The sequence below is a fragment of the Camelus ferus genome, chromosome 6, assembly GCF_009834535.1.
Source record: "Camelus ferus isolate YT-003-E chromosome 6, BCGSAC_Cfer_1.0, whole genome shotgun sequence".
In the NCBI taxonomy this organism is placed as follows: domain Eukaryota; kingdom Metazoa; phylum Chordata; class Mammalia; order Artiodactyla; family Camelidae; genus Camelus; species Camelus ferus.
Window position 1 is genome coordinate 19740916 of NC_045701.1, and position 23623 is coordinate 19764538.

Below are 23623 nucleotides of genomic sequence, written 5' to 3' on the forward strand. Positions count from 1 at the left end.
AATGGTTATTCCTACTAAGACAATTAAATGGGAGAAAGAATAGTCTTTTCAACACGGTACTAGAACAACTAAATATCCACATGCAAAAGAATGAATTTGTACTCCTACCTCACACCTTATTAAAAAATTAACTTGAAATGAATCACAGATCTAAATGTAAGAATTAGAACTATAAAAGTCTCAGAAGAAAACATAGGACTAAATCTTCATGATCTTGGCTTAGGCAAAGACTTCTTAGATACAAAACCAAAAGTATAACCAACAAAATAAAAATAGAAAAACTGAATTTCACCAAAATTAAAAACTTTTGGGCTGCAAACACTGCCATCAATAAAGTGAAAGACAACCCCATATAGTGGAAGAAAATAATTATACACTACATATATGATAAAGGATTTGTATCCAGAATATATAAACATCTCTTACAACTCAATAATAAAAAGACAACCCAAATTTTAAATGGGCCAAGGACTTGAATAGCTATTGGTTCACAAACTTGGGAGCTTCCTGGGTGAAATTTGTACCTGGTCCCCGTACATGGAGGTAAGGAGAGACCAAAGGAAAAAGCAGGCCATTCCAGATTAGATGGTGACAGGATCAATAAGCAAAGGAACTTACACATGAAGCTTGTCTTGGGTGGCCACAACATGAGCAGATCTCCACACCCACCCACCGGAATCTTACAAGTTTATAAAGAGGCCTTATCTGACTGAGTTCAGTCACATATACTGCCCAGATAGACTCAACAACACATTACTCTCTCAAGGTTGCATCCTTGAAAATGGTTCCCACTGTGGGAACAGTGGACAGAGAGCACATTCCAAAGATAGAGAATGGGGTGAGAAGCCTCTGATTACCCAGGGCCAACTCATGGGTCAACCAGGTGGTCACATCCTCACAATGACCAACTATGTCCCCCAACAATAGACATTTCTCCAAAGAAGGTATTTAAAAACTCACCAACAAGCATGTGAAAAAATTTTCAACATCATTAGCCGTAAGGGAAATGTAAATCAAAACCATGAGATACCACTTCACAACCACAAGGATGACTATATTCAAAAAGACAGATAATAACAAGTGTTGGTGAGAATGTGGAGAAACTGGAACCTTCATACATTGCTGATGGATATGTAAAACGATACAGCTACTTTGGAAAACAGTTTGGCAGTTCCTCAAAATGTTAAACACAGTTTCCATGTGATCTAGCAATTCCATTCTTAGATATATACCCAAGAGAAATGAAAGCATACATCTACACAAAAACTTGTAGATGAAATGTTCACAGCAGCATTATTCCTAACAGCCCCAAAATGGAAATAACTAAAGTGTCCATCAATTGATGAAGAGATAAATAAAATATAGTATGTTCATACAATAGAATACTACTTGGCAGTAAAAAGGAATGAAGTACTGATACACGTTATAATACAGATGAACTCTACATTATGCTAAGTGAAAGAAGCCTGTCACAAAAGAGCATGTGTTATGATTCCATTTATATAAAATGTCCAGAATGGGTAAATCTGTAGAGACATAAAGTAGATTAGTGGTTGCCTATGGCTGGGGGTATGGGTGTGGGAGAGGGGCATAGGCATTGACTCCTAATGGGTAAGGGGTTTCTTTCTGAGATGATGAAAATATTCTAAGTCAGATTGTGGTGATGGTTGCACAACTCTGTCACTATGCTAAAAACAATTAAATTGTACTCATTAAGTGTGTTACTTGTATAAACAACATTATACTGTATAGCACAGGGAAATATATACAGGATCTTATGGCAGCTCACAGTGAAAAAGAATGTGACAATGAATATATGTATGTTCATGTATGACTGAAAAATTGTGCTCTACACTGGAAATTGACACAACACTGTAAATGGACTATAACTCAATTTAAAAAAAATAACAAAAAAATGTGACTTGTATAGTATGTGATTATATCTTAATAAAGCTGTTAAAAAGAAAAAAATAGCTATTCCATTAAATTGATGCTATTTGATTCAAGGTGCCATTTTATTCATTTATTATTAAACATTGAGGTTATTTTCAATTTTTCACACTGCTGAGTAATAAAGTAACTAAACACTCCATTTGAAAGAACTAATTTTTATGAAAGCTGCTATAAATCAAATAGACATATGATGTCACTAAGGTCACCTTTATAACTTCAACATTAACACTTCACAGATATAAAGAACTAGTTATCTCCAACACGAATCTCTCCCATAAAACAAGGTCAGTAGTCTGTCCTTAAGCCTCATTTATGGTTAGTTTGGCAGTAAGAGAGAAAAATACAGTGCCTAAACAAAGAAGAAGTGTATTTCTCTGTCACACAAAAGTCTAGAGGTAGGGAAACCAGGACTGCAATGGCAGATCTCCACAATGTCCTCAGGACCCCAGGCTCCTTTTAGTCTTACTGCTTTGCCAATCATAGGGTATACTTTTATGGTTCAAACGGTAGCCATCACATCTCTATTCCAAGCAACAGGATGAAAAAAGCAGGAAAAATGGAGGTGGAAGGAAAGGGCAACAAAGGGGATGTGCCAGATGTCTTTAAGAAAAGTTCCCAGATGCCATTTCTACTGTGTATCAACTGACCAAAACATTGTTACATAGCTATACTTAATTTCAAATGAGACTGAGAATATAGTCTTTATTCTAGGTAGTATATGCCCAGATAGAAATGAGAGGTTCTGTCATCATAGAAGAAAAGGAAATAGACATTCAGAAATAAGTAGCAGACTCTGTCAATAACTCATAATTTATCTAATGACATAAAACCCTACAAAAAGCTAGAAAGAAAAATAATCTGATCACAAAGGATGAAATAAATAAGATGAACTAAGAATACACATAAATAAAAAGTATGAGGAATGACTATGCCTAATAGTGAAAAGCATCAGAGCAGACACATCTGCAAAAAAGTAGAGAACTGAAAGTTTTAATGTGGGGGATAATTTTTTATAAAATGGGAACCAGAGGCTATATCTATCAGATACACAAAGGCAAATAAAAAGAAACATTTTAAATGTGCAATATAAAAATCATACTGCTTTTCACTTCCTATTAGGACAACAGATTCTTAACAAAACATCTTTGCCTATTTTATTTGAACTGTTCAAATGCTTCTAATTCTTGGAAGGCTTATATTATTTACTGATTTTATTGCATCCGGTTCTATTTCAAGGATAATATATTGCATCTGACCTTTATACAATCACTTTTGTTTGGGAATCACTTTTGTTGTAGTTTTTGATTTACTATGTTAATATATACATAGTACACATGTTATAAAAATACTTGAACACTCCCAAGAAATCCCAATATACATAACTTACTGTAAATTTACTTAATTCTTTTAATAATTAATTTAAGATACAAAGACAGGCTTGGTTTTTATTTAAGAAAAATAATCAACTGAATGTGACTAAGAAATAGTATTCGGGAGAGATAATATTTAATATGTTTCAGGAAAAGATAGTTAATATTTAGGTGTTTTTTAAATTTACAAGTTCAAAAGAGTTTAACCACAAATATGAAGCTATATAAGCAAAAGTTACCATATGGGAAAAACAGAACTTTCTCAGCTAATGCTGAGATTAGTGTTAAACTTTTGTATTATGAAATTTGAGTCCTAAGAGAAAGGCCAAGACCCATGTACATCCAAATGATCCAAACACTAAAACAGGTACATTTTCTTTAGAAAATTCTACAACTGGTATGCACTTCGTAGGAGAAAGCACAGTTTTAACAAAACGATAGCGTCACAGATAATATGCCATTTATAAACCTCAAAAATGTAACAAACTCACCAGATTCTATACAGCATGACTGTATGAATAAAGATAAGAAGCTGCCTACTTGAAATCACTGAATCTCAATACTATTTCAGCTTATTTAAAAAGCCAGTCATTTTCATTTTCAAAGTTCCTGGGCCCCCTTTGCAGATCTGCTATTATATCTGACAAAGGCTACCTATAGCATATACCATGTGGGAGAACAGGGAAGCACTGACCTGGATAATCAAGAGGGTTGTGTTCCAGTCCTGGTCTAGCCCCTCATTAGTCACTGTAGGCAAGACACATTCTCAAGGCCTTCATTTCCTCATTTAAAACAAACAGGTTGGACTCACTCTTCCCTAAGATCCTTTCCAGCACTGTTGATTCTAAGGTGCCTTGTGGGTTCATTTCAGATGACATAACACTTGTTCACATTAAATCACTTCCGATACATTTATTATCAGAAACTATCCACATAAGAAATTTGAATTATTAAAATGTTTTGCTTTTACTTTTTTACATATTTTTCAAGTCAGAAACAGTAATTCAAAACTCAATTATCACATTCTAATTTTTTAATCAAAATACGACTACCAGAATCATGAAACTTAGCATTCACAGCATTAAACCTAGGAATATATATATATAATTAATAGAATATTAAAGCCAAAAGAACATCTGACAGAGAGAGAAAGAGACTGAAACTTCTTATGAAGTATGCTTCAATGACAATTACTCCATAAGAACTGTACACTCAGAATTTGTGAACATAACATTACAAGCTGGGGAAAAGTCCAGCCTGTCAAAATACAGAGCCAAAATAATTCTGAATTTCCCAAAGATACATTTTGAGGAAGAAAGAGAAAAATTCTTCCCCATTTTCTCATCCCCCTGTCCCAAAGTATATCTTTGTAACATTTTACAGAAAAAAAAATGCCCAGATAGAAAGAAGGACAATATTTAACTTAACATTTCCTCTTCAATTTGTTTTTTATAGCAGACATGTTAATTTCATTTTGAACATGGTATGCTAAATAACCTGAGCTTCCAGGAATGAAGTCATGTAGCTCCCCAAGAAATTTCTTCATGGCATCAATTGATATATAACCTATAGAATAAAAAATATATATATTTGAAATTCTGTCGTATTATCTGCCCTCAGTGTCTTTGATGTATTAGAGTTAAGATTTCTAAAGAATGTTTTTAGAAAAGAAGTGTAAAGAAGAAATACCAGTGAGAAGATTCTCCATGAAACTTGGTAATTATCAGGAATACCCTCCTCCCTGCTTCACCACTCCTACCACCTCTTAAAACACAGATACTTGATTAGCCACTTTGACTACAGAAAGTGTGATATACAGGATGGAGATGGAACATAAAAGTACCTGAACCAAAATAACTGGGAAGTGTATCTGGCTTAGAATGTAATCACTTAGACCTACCTATTCAACTAGCTACTAACCTCACAAACAACCTCTTCATCTTCACTAGTAGAGCAGGCAACACTTTCCTTCACTGCTGTAACACTGAGATAAGTCTTTAATAAAAAATTAGCTCATACAATTTAATAAGAAAAAAGCAAACAACCCAATCCAAAAATGGTCAGAGGACCTAAACAAGCAATTCTCCAGTGAAGACATACGACTGGCCACTGGCCAATAGGCACATGAAAAAAATGCTCAATGTCGCTAATTATAAAAGAAGTGCAAATCAAAACTACAATGAGGTATCACTTCACACCAGTCAGAATGGCTGTCATTCAAAAGTTCACAAATGGTAAATGCTGGAGAGGCTGTGGAGAAAAGGGAACCCTCTTACAGTGTTGGTGGGGAATTATGGAAAACAGTATGGAGATTCCTCAAAAGACTTAAAATAGACTTACCATATGACCCAGGAATCCCACTCCTGGACATATATCCAGAGGGAACCTTAATTCAAAAAGATACATGCACCCCAATGTTCATAGCAGCACTATTTACAACAGCCAAGACATGGAAACAACCTAAATGTCCATCAACAGATAACTAAATAAAGAAGTTGTGGTATATTTATGCAATGGAATACTACTCAGTCATTAAAAATAATAAAATAATGCCATTTGCAGCAACATGGATGGCCATGGAGAATGTGATTCCAAGTGAAGTAAGCCAGAAAAAGAAAGAGAAATACCATATGATATCACTTATACATGGAATACAAAAAAAAAAAAAAAGACAAATCTATTTACAAAACAGAAATAGACTCACAGACATAAAAGACAAGCTTATGGGTACCAGTGGAGGGCGGGAGGGATAAACTGGGAGTTAGAGATTTGCAGATACTAACTAATATGTATAAAATAGATAAACAACAAGTTTATATTGTATAACAAAGGGAACTATAGTCAATATCTCATAGTAACTTATGGTGAAAAAGAATATGAAAATGAATATATGTATGTTCCTATATGACTGAAGCATTGTGCTGTACATGAGAAATTGACACAGCATTGTAAACTGACCATACTTCAATAAAAATATATTAAGATGAGAAGAAAAAGAAATAAAAGGGGGATATACTATGTTAATGGCTTGTAAAGTTCAATACTGTTAATATAAAAATTAATGGGAAAATACATGTCACTGCTAGTCAACAGAGATTATGGTGTAATTCTGACGTCATTAATAATCTGAAATAGATATGAGTGTCAAAAAGAAAGCCTAGAATGGGGAGAGCTTAAGGACTTAATGACTTTAAGCAACACTACCTTATTGTTGCTTATCTGAGTGATAATATTTTAAGTGTAATATAAGTGCTTGTGGTTTATACTAAAATTGAAACCTAATTTAAAAGTAAATATCATATGAAAAAATTCTGATAGAGCTCAAGGATGATTGAATTTAGAATACCAACATCATCAACAGGATATCTATGCACATAGTTTGATCATTTATAATAACAGAAATAAATTCACAATTAACAAATTAACAATGAAGCCAATCATATAAAATCGATCAGTATCTTTAAAGATATTTTAATCATAGCCATTTACTTCAGAAAATCTTTTAAAGCACTATTACTATACCCCATATGGTTCATGGTCTTTGTCTATGGCTAGATTTCTGCATAAAATAAACTAGTGCATAAAAATATTAGTGTTTAATTAATTGCACACAAACACTGTGTAAAGTTTCTAAAGATATGTGTGAGGATAGAAATTTTTAAAGTAAGTACTATATTAATAAAAATAGTTCTGTAAGTTATAAAAGGACATTTATGTATCAGAAATGGATTACTGTAGCAGTTTTGAAGTACTTAGAACTTTAGGCTGAAGTTGACAGACACTCAATTTAAACTAGTTTAAACAAAAGGGGAGTTTACTGGAAGGACATTGCCCTATCAACCTCACAACCAAACTGTGAAAAAGGCAGACATATTGCTGGACCTCAGAAATAACTAGAACCAGCTCTCATGGTCATCTCATCGGTCTCCAGCGTTTCCTTTGCATGTTAGTTTCATATTCCTCTCCTGAGACAAGTTGGCTTTCCTTACATGATAGAAAACATGGCAGGTGATAGCTCTCAAGTTTTACATTTTAGAACTATGATCACTTGAGTAAGAATGACGTGACTTGCTGCATTCCATGTCTAGAAATACAGAGAAAGATCTGAGATTGGCCAGCTCAAATCAGGTATTCACTCCTAAAGCAACTGTTAGGGGTAGGAGCTAGCTCATATTTTAGAAAATGACTGTTCCTGTACAATCCAAATGAATTGGGAGGAAGAAAAGAGAATCCCTAGGAAAGGCCTTCTTGGTGGACAACTCCATACCAGTCTGTGGTAGCCAGCCTTCCAGATGGCTCTGAATGATCCCTGTCTGCTAGTATTCATGAATTTGTATAGTCTCCTCCCACTTTGTACTTGGGTTGGTCTATATGACCAACAGCCCTTGACAGAAGTAATAGTATGTCACTTCTGAGAATAGGACATAAAAAAGACAGTGGCTTCTGTCTTGGGCACACTCTTTCTCCCACTTGCATTACTCACTCTGAGTAAAGCAAACACCATGTTGTGAACAGCCCTTACAGAGAAATCCACTTGGTGAGGAGTCTAAATCTTTGGCCAAAAACCAGCAAGAACCCAAGGCCTGTCAACAACCATACGCATGAGCTTTGAAATGCATTTCCCAGTCCCAGTTATCCCTTGAAATAACTGCAGCCTGGCTAACAACTTTACTGCAACCTTATTAGAGATTTTGAGACAGGAGTATCCAACTAAGATGCTCCTAGATTCCTGGCTCTCAGAAACTATGAAATAAGAAGTGTTCATGGTTTTAACCTAAGTTTTGGAGTAATTTGTTACACAGAAATAGATAATTAATACAGTATCTATTACAACTTTCCAAACTTTTAATTATCAGAACTTTTTGGTTTGAGGACTTTTGCCTGCAAGATATTTATAATTACTAGTAATTTTTCCCCTTTTATTAACCACACATGTAGCAGTTAATCGTAACTTCTTAAGATGGGCGATAACCATTGTTATCAGACTGAGGATTTAATTCTAGTCAAAAGCAAAAAATAAACAAACAAAAACCACACCCACACACACAAATTCCTTGATATTTTATGGGACATTGGCAATATCTGGAGATATTTTTGGTTGTCACAAATTAGGGGGTCATGGGGAGGAAGAGGAAGCAGAGGCTCTGGACGGGATGCTACTAGCATCTAGTGGGTACTGGTCAGGGTTGCCCTCTCCAACAAAAAATTATCTGGCCTAAAATGCCAATAGTTCCAGGACTGAGAAACCCTGTTCTAGGGTATAGCTCCAACTTGTATTTTCTAAAGTCTAATTAGTTCTATTTTAAGAGATTTAACATTCATTGAGTTGAACCTAACCTATTTTGAGGAAGAGACAGCCAGGTTATAACCACAAAAATTGATTCCATTGCCTAAATATAGAACTCTCATTCTCTACATTTTCAATTAACACAAGTTGATTTTCCCAACAAGTTCTTTTTTCCTGTACAAGCAGTTGAGCATGAAAAAAAAGAAGTTCTATCACGTCACATCAAGATTAAAGACAAATGACTTGTGTTTTAAAAAATAAAGCTTTCTTCCAAGAAAGCGCTATTTTAAAATTTAATGTACAAATATAAAGAAAGAAAATAATTATTCAACTGAGCAAATAAAAACGTCAGAAAATTTTACTTTAGTTCTATCAATAAAATCAACAACAGATTACCAAAGGTCAAAATTATACTTTAAAGATTCTGACTAATAATCCTCAAATAATGTGGGGATTAAGAGCGCCAACTGTCCCCACAGTTGAAAATCTGCTTATAATACATAGCTGGTCCTGGGGATTCAAGGTTCCTCCTTACCTATGGTTCTATATCCACAAATTCAACCAACCACAGATCATGTAGCACTATCGCATTTATTATTGAAAAAAAATCCTCATGTAAGCGGACTCTCTCAGTTCAAACCCATGTTGTTCAAAGGTCAACTGTACTACTTAGTTCATTGTCCTCTGCAGTCCACTATTGCTCCTAAGAATCCCAGAACTGACTTTTCTACTATCGTAGTTAGGTAGCAGTTTTCTTTGATGTCTCCAAGACTCAGCCCAAAACTACACATTAAAAGTTCTTTTTAAAGTGCTTTTCTAAAGCATATTTTATATTACTCAAATGATTAGAAGAAAAAAACGGCTAGACAAATTGATTAGACAGAATAGTAACATGAGAGAAGACATTTAGGAATTTGTAGGCTAGTTACAAGAGATAGTTTTGACACTGCTAAATAAAGGAAAATGATAAATACACAAATTATTTTTTAAATAAAATGTCAAAAACCTATACTTTTTAAACTGTAGTGTTTTAGAAACAATTTTTAACTCTATTTTTTAAATTATAATGACCCTACTGAATACTACCCAGCTCAAATTATCCAAATATAACTTTCTCACCTTACCTCACTTAGCACTATCCAAATCCAGGTGGTCCACATTTCAACTAGTTCTCTTGTTTGCACCCTCTCAATGTCAGCTTCAGTTAGCTATCTTCTCTTTACTTTGGGCACTAGGAAACCCAAATACATATACAGGTCATATCTGCAGATTAATCTATTTAATGTGTGAATGATGTCTCCTATTGGCATGTATAATAAAAGGGGGCTCTTCTTGCTAGGCTAGTACAACAGCTTTACTGTACAAAATATTCCCTTGTTTCTTCCCTACTTAGGTTGACTCTAAATTTTATTTTAAAGTACCTGTTACCATGTTGTTCACTGGATAATTCTGAAGAGGGAAGTACATCTGTTTTTCTGCAACTGGAGTCCATATAAAACACTTTTCTGTCCTATAAAATAAAACATATAGAAAGTCATATTCATATTTGCTTTTTTGGATTTGTTTTACAAATGAGAAATTATTCCAGACAATATACACAGTAATCTAAATGCTCTTTCATCAGACTTCAGTCTCACTGTGTGAAAATGTTAACTATGAACCTCTTTAGTGCTTCTAAGTAATATAAGGGCCCATACAGATATTTTTGGTTTTCTTGGCTGCATCATAAACAAGTATTTACTGAGTAAACAGAGGCCTGGGTTTTTCCCTAAATATTCTTGAAAGCATAGTAATTTACTAACACTTCATAATTAGATCAAATACACACACACACACACACACACACACACACACATATAAAATCTTAAATACGCTTAAAAAAAAGCAAAAAGAAAAGACTCTACTTTAAATAATCACAGAATTTACCATTATTTAGTGTTCAAATAATTGAAACGCTATTATCTAGTACTTACATACTTTAAAATACATTAAAAATGGTGTCTGGAAAAATCATGAGGTACACTAAGTGACTTCTGAGTTTAAAAGAAAAAGTTAAATTATTCTGAATATCACTATAGAGTAAAATTAATTATATTCTAATTTTTAAGGAGTTAAGCAGTTTTCAACTAAAACATCTTATCTTTTTACTGTGCCAAATAACAATGTTTACTATATTTAGACTACAAATAGCCAATAGATAATACAATTGCATGAAAATAAAAACCTCAATAATAAGAAACTGGGGTCATCTTTAAATTCATTATTTTCTAAAAAACCTAAAGTTATACTGAGTGATAACAAAGGCTTTATTTTCAATTTGTTTAATAGTTAGATTTCATCAAAACTCTTTTAAAACTATGGCTTAGTTAGGATGAGATCCTACAAATAAAGCAAAAACAGTTTTCCCAGAAAAGTTAGTAACTAAACAAGGATACCCATTATCATCACTATTATTTATCATGGCTCTAAAATTTCTGGCCAAGCAAAAAGAGATGGGGGAGGGGAAAGAAAGAAATGGAAAAGACATCTAGTAAAATGGAAGAGTTATCTAGCAAAAAGGAAGAAGCAATTTTCATTATTAACAAATGATATGAAGAAACCATCAAGAAGAAAAATAGCAAAATAACAATAATAATCTTAGAGAAGATTTTCCTAATTATGACACAAAACTCAAAAACATATTAAAGAAAATATTAATAAGAATGAATACACAGAGTAAAAAATTTCTGCATGACAAAACCTAACATTTTTTAAGTCAAAAGACAACCAATAGGATAAGAATTGTAATTTATTTCACAAAGAATTCATTCTCCTAAAACAAAGGGGTCTCAGCCAAAAAAAATAACTCATTCAATAGAAAAACATGCAAAGGATATGAACAAACAGTTCAGAAGAGGAAATGTAAGCGGTTCTTAAACATGAAAAGACACTCAACCTCACTCATAATAAGAGCAAGTCAGACAGAAAACTAGAGTGAGATACCATTTGTTTCTATCAGATTAGCGAAGACCAAAACATATGATACACACTGTGTTGGAGAAAGTATAGAAGAAAGAAGGGTGACTAACCATCCCAATTTACCCTAGACTGAGGGGTTTCCAAAGACATGGGGCTTTTCAACATTTAAACCAGGACAAACCCAAGCAAACCTCAATGGTTGGTTAGTTACCCTAGCCCAGAAAAGGCACTTACATACACAACCAGTAGAATTGTAAACTGGTTAACCTCTATGGAGGGCAATTTAACAGACTTATCAAGGATATAAAATGTACACACCTTTTGACCTAGCAATTCCCCTTCTCAGAGTTACCCTACAGATACTCACACACATGCAAAATGACATTACATGATCAATCACTGAAGCACTGTTTTTAACATCCAATTAGAAATCACCTAAAAGTCCAGTAAAATAGTTAAATTATGGTAAATCCATACAAAAAAAGTGAAAACTGTTTAAGTACTAATATGGAATGATCTCCAAGGTAAATTTTAAGAGAAAAAAGGAAAGGTGCTAAGCAATGTTTATAGAATATTACTATTTGTGAAGAAAAGGAGAAATCAAAGAATATTTATTTGGATTTGCTAGCATATGCATATACTGGAAACTGATGATATTGGTTGCCTCTGGGAGGGAAACTGGCTAGCTAGGAGACAATATATTTCATAGTATCCCCTTTTGTATATCTTGGATTTCAAATCATATGAATATATTACCTATTAAAAATAATTAAAATTTGAAAATAGAAAAATAGTGAAAAGCATGAAGTGGTAAAGAAAAGATTTTTAAAAGGCAAATGACAAGTTTTGGACTTGCCTTGTCAGGTATTAAAATACATAAAGTTATATAACTTAAAAGAATATTGTACTGATATAAAAATAGATCCACAGAGTAAGGGAATAAAACAAATAGTCTAAAAATAGATCTCCAGACACAAAAACAACATATGACAATGGGAAATTACATATCAGTTGTAGATAGATTTATTATTTTAAAAAGCCAGTGGAAGTTTCCTATTTGTAGGACAAAAATAAATTTCAATCTTCACCTATTACTATACACCAAAATAAGTATCTGCAGAATTAAAAAACTATTTGATCTCTGAACGGGAAAGGAATTTTCTGAACATAAAAGCAATAGGAGAAATTATAAGGGAAAAGTGATTAACAACGTAAAAATTTAAAACATATCTCTAAGAAATATAAGCCAGACAACAAACTGAGGATATAATGTGACAAAAAAGATAATATAGCTATTATATAAAGATATCAGACAAGTTGATAAGAAAAACAGTAAGACTCCCCATAGAAAATGGAAAAAGGGTAAAAACAAACCACAGAAAAAGAAATGTAAAATGCTAATAAACAAGTTAAAAAGATTCAAATCTATTACTAATCAAAGAAAAATGCAAATTAAAACAAGATGCCATTTTTCATCTATTAAATTAGCACAAGACTTCTTACTAATACTCAATATACTGACGAGGATGTGGTGAGACCAACACTGTGTACTTCTGTGGGAAGCAACTAACAATAGGCCTCATGGCCTTTAAAAACATTCATATCTCAATACTGTAAATTCCATATCTGAGAATTTACATTAAGAAAATTATCTAAAAAGTAAAGAAAGATTTATTTTTAAAAAGATGTTTATGAAGGTGCCACAAGAGTAACAAGTTATAAATAATTTTTTTTAATTTTAAAGGAAGGTGGTTAAACAGACAATAAGATGAAATATCATATACAGCTATTACGAATCATAGTATCAAATAAGGTTTTTCAAAATAGAGAACTACCCGTAGAATGCTAAAATCAACTCTACTTAATGTGCGTATCTGTATAATACTAGCAAGAAATGTGTTAATGTTGATGGTGGATTTCTGAGTGGTGAGTTTGCTTATAATTTAAATTTTCTGTATTCTTTTCTGTGTTTTCTGTTTTGACAAATTACATGCATTATACTTATGATAAAATAATTAAGAACAAGAAAAATAAACAAAGATTCATGCCATTTTCAGAAGATTTCGGAACATATGGGGAAAGGAAATAGCATAGTGATTAAAAGTTTGGACTCTAGATCAGCTAGAATTGGTTTCAAATGAGCTTCACTATTTATATTAGATCAATTATTTAGGTCTCTAAAACTATTTCCTCAATTGTAAAATAAGGCAAATAGTATTTACCTATCTTATAAGGTTGTGAGAATCAAATGAAATATTGTGAACTGCTTAGCTCACAAATGTCCTGTATTTGGCAAGTGTTCAATAACTAGTTCACCACCTAGTGCTCAATATCACTGGTAGGTAGCATGCCAACAAAATAAACCACATGAGTAGGTTCAAAGTGTATTTTATGTATGTTCACTCTGCACCCTCTGGTGGTTCCGTAAGGAAAAAGGCTCTAGGTAGACACCTACCTTTGTCTATTTTTATTATTGTTATTGTCTATTTTGTTGTTATTGGAAAGTATTGGGCATATTTTCCCCAGAGTTGTAAGCCCTCTTCGTATATTAAGGAAACTAGCCTATCTGAAATGCTTTTTCAAGTATATACTTTCTTTTGATTTGGTTTATGGTATTTTTAATGCCATGTACAAGTTTAAAATATTTTTGGTAGTCATATTATCAACCTTTCCCCTATGGTTTCCGCTTTTTGTAGGACAATCATTTCTTGAAAAAAAAACTATATATCTGATGTCTTTCCTAGTTAAGTGAATCACTGGGAGTTACTCTTTCATTTTTATTTTTCATTCTTTTGTTATACCGTCACTTGATAACCATTCTCTCCTCTACCAATTGCTTAAGAATATCTTCATGGTCTCACCTCTTCTATTTTCATTTTTCCTCCTTTCCTTATCAGTTTCTTATCTCAAAAAGCATAATAAGTTCAAAGGAGCGCTATACATAGAAATCTCAAAGACCTAGAATATGGATACTGAATCTTAGGTGGTAGAATATCTACAAGTCACAGAACCATGAAGCAATAGTTTACTAAACTTAAAATAATTAAATATATAACTTTGTTTAATCAGATAAAAACTTATATCAAATTATAACAAACCAGACAGAATGTACCAAAGTGTATAAGAAAAAATTATGTGAGAAAAATTTAAAATTGAAAAAAACTATATAAATTAAACTCATTAATTTTTATATTGAAGAAAGATCATTTTTATTTCATCAGCTAAGTACCAGACTTTGGAATAGCTAATGTTCCCTATAAACATTTGAAAACCACTGAACTGGAAAATATGGAATGGACTAGGTAATGAATAAGCCTGCAACAAAGGCAGCTCTCATAGATTGGTTCTAACATAATGTCAAGTCCATGTTTGTTTTTTTAAATTTAATTTTAATTTCTTAAACCAAAGTAGCCACATTACAAACAACTGGGAAAGAAAAGGGGGAAATCACCCAGAATTTCCAATCCTAATAAAATTACTGCTAATATTTAGTTTATTTCCTTATTATTAAATACATATTCTAAAAATAATGTAACAGTGATCACAATATACATAAAATTCTTGTTTCAGTTTTTCAAGGATAGCATAGCATAATAGTTAACTGCATGGGCTATGGAATTAGACTGACTCAGTTCAAATCCTGCTTTTCCCCACTCAATTATTAAGTTTGTATGACTTCGGGGAAATTAGTTAATCTATCTAATCCTAGATCTCTTTTTCTGTAAAATGGCAATGGTGATAATGATATCAGTCTCACAAGATGACTGTGAAAATTAAATGAGATAAACACACAGTGTTCAAAGATGTCTATACTGAATTGAATATTGATGAAGTATATGAATTCAATACCTTTTGGATAATTCTTTTTTGTTATCTGTTGTTAGTTCACTGCTTTCCCTAAGGGCCTTTATTTCATTTGGTGTTACTCCATCATGCTGTGGATAGAAAAAGAAATCACACTTTAAAAAACAAGCACACCAATGATCCAATCAATACCGGTTTTGAAAAAGCAAAAAATTAATTGGTAATATACACCAAGAATCACAAAAATATTTATACACTTAAGTCCATTCCATTTAGTTTGGTGGGAAAAACTTACAAAATTTTGTACACACACAGAATAAAAATATTATCTATTTTAGAGATAAAGAAATAAACCAGGATTTTAAAAATACCGGCTATGGTTGTATTACATAGTGAAATTGACTGATTTTATTCTTTCTTTTCTTAATTGAACTACAGTTGATTTACAATGTTGCAGTAGTGTCAGTGTACAACAAAGTTATCCAGTTATGTACAAACATATATATATTATTTTTCATATTCTTTTCCATTATAGGTGACTATAAGATCCTAAATATAGTTCCCTGTGCCATATAGTAGGTCCTTATTGTATTCTCTTAATTTTTGAAAACTTGCCTAATGTGGTCATATTACTTTTTAGTTTAAAAAATATAAGGAAACCCAAAATAGTGTTAATTTAAACTTTCTTAAAATCCTTGACTTGAAAATTCTTAGGTTTCCTGCGTGTTAGAAATCAAAAATATGGAGAAAGCTGAACAAATTATGTTTCCTCTTCAAAATCAAAGTGGAGTATTTAGCTATGGAGTTACAAAAGAACTAAATGTATATTAAGCTTGTCCAAAGGATTATGTGAAAGTGACTCAGATACTGGTACCTATCACATAATATATTTACTTAATACGCCATTAGGAAATTTCTATATTTAGGTTGTAATAATTTAGGTCATTCCAAATAATAATAATGTTCCCCAAACTACTCTCCAGATTTACACATTATTGTCATTGAATGAAGTACTTTCTATACATATATTCTATGATTACATTATTATAATTCATTAATATTAAATATCAATCAATATTTGAAAGAACAAAATCCTTTATCATATAATCATACAATTTCTAGTCAATAGTCAATACAGGTATGTTCTACTAATTTTTTAGTAGAAAAAACATTGGATTGGGTTGGAGCTGAGAAAATTTGGTTCCATTTTGCTAATATCTGGCTGTGTGCAATAAGTCAGATCTTTATCTTCTTACCTCAGTTTTCTCATTTCTAAAATAGAATGATTAAATTAATGATCTTTAAGGGCCTTTTGGTATACTCAATAACTTCTGTCAAATAATAACCATTCTATCACCACTCATGTCCCTGGAAACACTGTGACAAGTCAAGGATTAGACATTTGATCCTTAGTACAACATAGCAAAAGATACTAAAAGAACTATTATTTTCAGATGATGACACATGAGGAAGAAAAAAACAATTAAAGGAATACAAAATGTATAAATTAATTGCTTGGCTTCACACATATTATAAAGATTTTTCTAACTTTTTATTTTGAAAAATTTCAAGCTTATCAAAAAGTTAAAGGATAATACAATAAGTACTATGTATCTTTTGCCTAGATTCACAAGTTGTTAACATTTTTGCCACCCTTCATGCCCTCTGCCTCTCATTTTTTATTTTTGTTAGACCATTTGAAAATATTTGTGGATATTAATGACATTTCACTCCTTAATCTTTAGCATGCACTTTCTAAAAAAAAACCCAAAACATTCTTTTATGTTTATAATACCACTATCACAATTAAGAAAATTAACACTAATTCAATATCACCTAATATACAGTTCATATTTGAATTTTTCCAACTGTTCTCAAAACTCTCTTTTTTTTATTCTTTTAAATTAAAAAAAATCCAGCATCCAATCAAAGTTCATACATCACATTTGGTTGTTATGTCTCAATCTAGAATAGTTTTCTTGCTTTTTTTAGTTTTTTATGACATTGTTTTAAAGAGTCTAAGACAGTTGTTCCATGACATGTTCCATAATCTGGAATTGTTTGAGTATTTACTCATAATTAAGTTCAGCATTTTGAACAAGAACACTGTAAGAGAATACTGTGTACTTTTTATTATATCACATCAGCTGAACATAATGAGAAGTTATTCCAACATTGGTGATGCCAAATTTGATGTTAGTTAAGACGGTGTCTGCCAGATTGTTTTATTGTAAAGGTATATTGCTCTCCTTTGTAATTAATAAGTAATCTGTGGGGTGATAGTTTTAGATCATAGTTTTAACATCCATTAATGATCCTTGCCTAACCCAATTATTTTATTGGGGGTGGTAAAATGAGAATTTTCTATTGTATCATCTTTTCTAAATTTTTTAGCTTTTCTTCTGAAAGGAAATTTTCCCTTATCCCATCTTTTCTACATTTATTAGCTCTTCTTCTGAAAGGAAATTTTCCCTTATCCCATCTTTTCTTTCCTTCCTTCCCTCCTTCCATCACGTCTTCCTTCCTGCCCTCCTTCCTTTTCTCTTTTCCATGTTTCTTCCTCCCTTCCTTCCTCTGTTCTTCCTTTTTTTCTTTCTTTATGCTTTTGGAGTATCCCTTACAGAATCAGGACTTTCAAAATTTTAATGTATTATAATCCATTACTGGCATTATTCTTTTTTTCCCAACAACTAGTAATTTATTCCTTTTGTTTAGGTTTAAAAAAACATAGATTTTTGTTTTTTAAGCTATTTTTATTGTGAACCATCTATAGTAAGTTCTGTACATACACTCGCTCATCTCATTGCCATCATTCTTTCTGATGCTAAAATTATCCCTTTTGGCTGTGCACAAAGATTTTGAAGTAAGTCAAAAGAATAGGCAAATTTGAGGCAGGATGGCAAAAGCCAAAAATTTTTCAGTAATGCAAACATTTATTAAGGGGTATTATTCATAATGTTTAACAAATGGCACAACACAGGAATTAATCAGAATCTACACTGGCAGTAAAGAACTAGTAAATACTGTGTATCTATTAGTCCCTTAATATTACTGAGAGAAGGAAATTTTCAAAATTTTAATGTGAATAATTGTACTTATTCAAAAATATCTCAATTTTACTTGTACTAGTATAAAAACAAGGTCAAACTAGATAATGTTCAATAAAAGCACGTCCTTTAAATCCCTTTGAATCATTGGTGCTAACATGTAACAAGTACACATTTTTAAGATTACATTGCTTTCAAAATTTTTTGAAACTGTAGATTCTAATTGAGTACCTTAATTTACTAACCTTTTCCATCAGAAAATGTTGGCCTTGTTCCCAAATAAAACTACCAATTTTTCTTCTTATTTCTGTAATAAAAACAAATCCAATACTATTTTTTAAAAGTAACTTTGCAGAATTTTCTAATTGCTTGAGGCTTGAAATCTCTAGGTCAGCATTATTTCACTTGAATCAAAATTACCTGAAATACTTGTTTAAAATGCAGATTCTTACTGAACTAGATCATTGAGGAGAAGCTCAGGAACTTGCATTTCTAACAAACTCTCCAGATGATTCCAATGCATTATGAGAACAATTGTTGTAAACTTTTTCTGCTATAATATATATATCTCCATCAGATGTCAGTGTTTTTAGGCCCAGCATTAATAAAGAAGATAATTTTACAGTCAAAATAAAAGACATAAAATCCCCAAATTTGTAGAGCAGAGATCCTTAAGAATTCAATAAATTACTTTGCTAAAAGAAGGCTGGATGACCAACATGTCTAGTGTGCATGGTAGTGCTGGAATTCTACAATGCTCAGCATGACAAAGGACTATGTGGTCATCTTAAATCAATTATCTCAATAGTTTACAGTAGCCCACTCAAGGACAAAGAGTCAACATTCCTTTAGACCTAAACTGTCCAAATAGTACCCACTAGAGTAGGCACATGTGGGTACCATATTGAAAATGTGGCTGGGCCAAATTGAGATGTGCTGTGTTTAAAATAAACCCTAGATTTCAAATTTGGTATCAAAAAGAGAATGTAAAATATCTCAATAATTTTTATACTGATTATATATTGAAATATTTTATATATGTCAGGTTAAATAAAGTATATTTTAAAAATTATTTTCATCTATTTCTTTTTATTATTTTTAATGTAGCTACTAGAAAATTTAAAATTAGTATATGGCTTACAGTTGCCCCTCACACTTCTACTAGACAATCCTGGCCTAGATAAATAAATATACCTTTTATTTTTTAAAAGGAGCATGTTTTCATTTAAAACAGATTTAAAATTTTAAATACATTTTAATGTAAGATGCTAAACTCAAAGAGTTAATAGAAGTGATAACTTAAAATCAGATCAGATAGTCATTCCACAATATAAGCTCCCTGAAGATGGGTATTCATTAGTTCAGTTTTTGAGTAAATCAATTCTATCCAGTCATTTATTTGCATAATCACTTAGAACAATTTATTGTTGTAAGTTATAACTAGGTCTCGGCAGGACATCAACTATGGAAGGAACCCAATCTTTGGGGTTTCTAAAACTCTTCTATAGAAATACTTTTCAATTTTTTTTAATACTCTGCTCACTGGGAATTTGTACTATCTTCAATCTGTCTTACTAGAGATGGACACATACCCATCAAGAAACACATAAAACCATCAACAGATGACTGGATAAAGAAGATGTGGTATATTTATACAATGCAAATCAAAACTACAATGAGGTATCACCTCACACCAGTCAGAATGGCCGTCATTCAAAAGTCCACAAATGACAAATGCTGGAGAGGGTGGAGAAAAGGCAACCCTCCTACACTGCTGGTGGGAATGCAGTTTGGTGCAGCCACTGTGGAAAAGAGTATGGAGATTCCTCAAAAGACTAGGAATAGACTTACCATATGACCCAGGAATCCCGCTCCTGGGCTTATATCCAGAAGGAACCCTACTTCAGGATGACACCTGCACCCCAATGTTCATAGCAGCACTATTTACAATATCCAAGACATGGAAACAGCCTAAATGTCCATCAACAGATGACCGGATAAAGAAGATGTGATATATTTATACAATGAAATACTACTCAGCCATAAAAACCTACAGTATAATGCCATTTGCAGCAACATGGATGCTCCTGGAGAATATCATTCTAAGTGAAGTAAGCCAGAAAGAGAAAGAAAAATACCATATGAGATCGCTCATATGTGGAATCTAAACAAACAAACAAAGCATAATACAAAACAGAAACAGACTCATAGACATAGAATACAAACTTGTGGTTGCCAAGGGGGCGGAGGGTGGGAAGGGATAGACGGGATTTCAAAATTGTAGAATAGATAAACAAGATTATACTGTATAGCACAGGGAAATATACACAAGATCTTATTGTAGCTCACAGAGAAAAAAATGTGACAATGAATATATATATGTTCATGTATAACTGAAAAATTGTGCTCTACATTGGAATTTGACACAACATTGTAAAATGATTATAAATCAATAAAAAATGTTTAAAAAAAAAGAAACACTGGATAATAATGCAAGACCTACAAAAATGGAATATTTAAAGTTAGCCCATAAAAGACAGGTAGGAGTTGGACAGAAAAGGATAAGAAAGGGTGTTCCAAGAAGGGAAAACTAAAAGAACTAATCTCAGAAGCAATTTACTTGCCCTTTACTTCACAAGGTTGCTGAAATAATTAATATGAAAGTGCTTTCAATAATATAAAGAACAATATAAACACATGGGTTTATTATCGCATTGAATCTTGAAATATCAGAAAAAAAAATCCAGAAAAATAATAAGATTCAAAACTAGCAAAGCACCTTTATTGCATACTCACAGGTCAGCCTACTTAATATATTATCTCATTTTATCCTCAAAACAACTCGAGAGAAATTGCTAGGTCACAAAATTAGTAAATGTTGGATCCTAGCCGGTGAACAATGTGAGGACAAGATCTGTGTCTGTCTTATTCACCACTTAATCTCTAGTACCTGGGTTGAAACATGGCACACAGTAGCAGCTCCGTGAATGCATGAATGAACAATAAACAAAGCTAGTATACACACCCAAGGAAAAGTGATCTGAAGTCTATGCATTTCCACTTACATTAATTGATACAAAACAAAAATCTCTGACTGAAAACAAAGATCAGTAAAGTTGGGTAACACAGCTAAATTTGGCCATCTAGGGATTAGATGAAAGATCTTCACTAACCTTTTTGCAGGCATGCAGGAGGAAGAATGAAATGACCTAAAGCCACCGAGTTTTTTATTTCAGCATTAGCTACTGCAGAGAGATAGTAGGCATGAAAAACTGTAGCATTATCTTCTATGTAATCAAGACTCTGATATATTCTAGGAGAAAGGAAGGAAATATTTTAGGTTATGAAATGAACAAGAATGTATTCAACCTTTCAAAAGAAGTAAATGAGTGGAAGCAGGTAGAATTATCTGTAGGGAATTATCTGTAGGTATTCAGGAGACTGGTGCAGTGAGGGGTGAGGAGGGGCAGCCAGGAAAGTGATCAGACTTCTGTTTTGTAAACACAATGGGACAGCAATGCGAAGGTGGATCACAGGTAGACTGGAGGCAGAACATCCTCTCAGAAAGTTACTGTGGTAGGAAATGAGGTAACTTAGAGTGTATACTAAGGTGGTGGCAGTAAGAACAAAGAACATTTACAGGGGTACAATCCGTGGTGTTTGGCCATGGATTAATTAATGGATTCATGGGTGTAGGAGTTATTATTCAAAAGGAACTACCAAGGTTTTATGAGGGGCAATCAGGAAATTTGACTTAACCATATTGAATATGAGGGCCCTCCAAGGCGCCACATGGATGTGGGAGAGGCAGTTGGAAACACACACAACTGGAACTCGGGAAGAGACTCGAGGGCTAGGTAGAAGGCCATGCCATTTAGACAGAAAGGAGAGAGAAAATTACCTATTCCACACCCGCCCCCTAACCCCGCCGCCGCCACCATCCCGCCCCAAGCACGTCTAGGACTGAAAAAGTGGCGTTTCCAGTCTCTTCCTATTATTAGTATTTATTGGTGCATTGCAACTTCTGTCTTCAACTCCTGGCTCAACATGACCCAAATGGCACTGCCAGGTGGACTTCAGGTACCTCAGCGTGTCCGGGTGTGACGCATCGCAGCTGAACAAGAAGTCGGCGTCCCTCGGGTCACTGATCGTCCCCCCTTCAGCCACTGCGGAGGCAAAGGCACAAGGTGAGCCTAGTAAGTACCCTGGAGCCAAGGTACCAGTGGGAGGTGTACCACATCACCCACACCTTCCGCCTAGCTTCCTACCCCAGAACTGCCTCAGGTCGCGGCTGACGCTGCGGCAAAACCAGCCCCGCTGCCCTTGAAACATGGCGCCGCCTCACAAGGGAGGATGTGGGGGAGGGGCGGCCGGGAGTCGAGATCGCTGATTGGCCCCAGGTCTGAAGCCACGCTCCATGATTGGTTCTCAGGGTAATGGGCGGGAAAGGCCTGAGGCACAAGGAAGAAGGTTCCGTCGCTGCTAGTCTGTGGTGAGCGGCTCTTGGGATTGTGGAGAAGCCTCTCAGATTTACCTGTTATGGCGGAGGAGGAAGGTCTGTTGTGCTTGTAAGTTTTAAACCCTGAGTATTAAAGTTATTGTTCTTTGTTATTATTTTGAAGCAAAAACCATTTTATCATTTCATCTATAAATGTGTCAGTTGGACTCTCTAAAAGGTGAAGTCTTCTTAAAAACATAACACAACATCGTTATCACACTTAAAAAATAATAATTCTTTAATATAGTCATATATCACCAGTGGTCAAATTATATATATATTTTTTTTGCAGTTTCACCCCCAAACCCCCTTACAGAAAAGCTATATTTCTCTGGTGTTGAGTCGATTTAATCTAAAATTTCAAAAATATTGATATAAAGTTCACCATAAAATCTTTTATAATATTTATTAATGTTTGTAGCTCTGTAGCAATGGTTCCTTTTTCATTTCTGACATTAATTACTTGTGCTTTCTTATTTCTTAGTCTTACCAAAGTTTTGTCATTTTTATTAGCCTTTCAGACACTTCTGACACTGTTGATACTCTCATACATTTCTTTTCTGTATCATTCATTTCTGCTCTTATAATTTCCTACTTTTCTAGCTTTCAATTGCTGTACTTTTTTTCATTTCTTGAAAGAGATGGCTTATTTTCATCCTTTGTTTTTCTAATATGTGCATATAAGGCTGTAAATTTTCTTTAAACT

General features: G+C 33.2%; 1 protein-coding gene across 2 annotated transcripts; it reads right to left on the bottom strand.

Annotated features, from left to right (window-relative positions):
• Positions 1 to 4740: 4740 nt before the first annotated feature.
• On the bottom strand, positions 4741 to 22860 carry TERB2 (telomere repeat binding bouquet formation protein 2). Of its 2 annotated transcripts, none has more exons than XM_006174748.2 (7): positions 22688 to 22860; positions 22504 to 22585; positions 21593 to 21732; positions 18665 to 18726; positions 15418 to 15503; positions 10032 to 10120; positions 4741 to 4889 (listed from the first exon to the last, which is right to left on the bottom strand). In XM_006174748.2, the coding sequence occupies exons 1-7, from the start codon at positions 22749 to 22751 to the stop codon at positions 4747 to 4749; spliced, it is 666 nt and encodes a 221-aa protein (XP_006174810.1). In that variant the 5' UTR covers positions 22752 to 22860; the 3' UTR covers positions 4741 to 4746. The 2 variants fall into 2 exon arrangements, with proteins under 2 accessions (XP_006174810.1, XP_032337206.1); XM_032481315.1 differs by lacking the exon at positions 4741 to 4889 and adding an exon at positions 9707 to 9841.
• Between the last annotated feature and the right edge of the window lie 763 nt (positions 22861 to 23623).

Bases quoted from the DNA above. Each gene is read 5' to 3' on its own strand.
- TERB2 (XM_006174748.2), bottom strand. From the start codon at position 22,751: ATGTTTCAAGGGCAGCGGGGCTGGTTTTGCCGCAGCGTCAGCCGCGAC. The intron at 15,504-18,664 runs GTTAGTAAATTA...TTCTATCCACAG, and splicing joins AACATTTTCTGATGGAAAAG to CATGATGGAGTAACACCAAA. The intron at 10,121-15,417 runs GTATTGAATTCA...TTTATTTTATAG, and splicing joins AAAAAAGAATTATCCAAAAG to GACAGAAAAGTGTTTTATAT.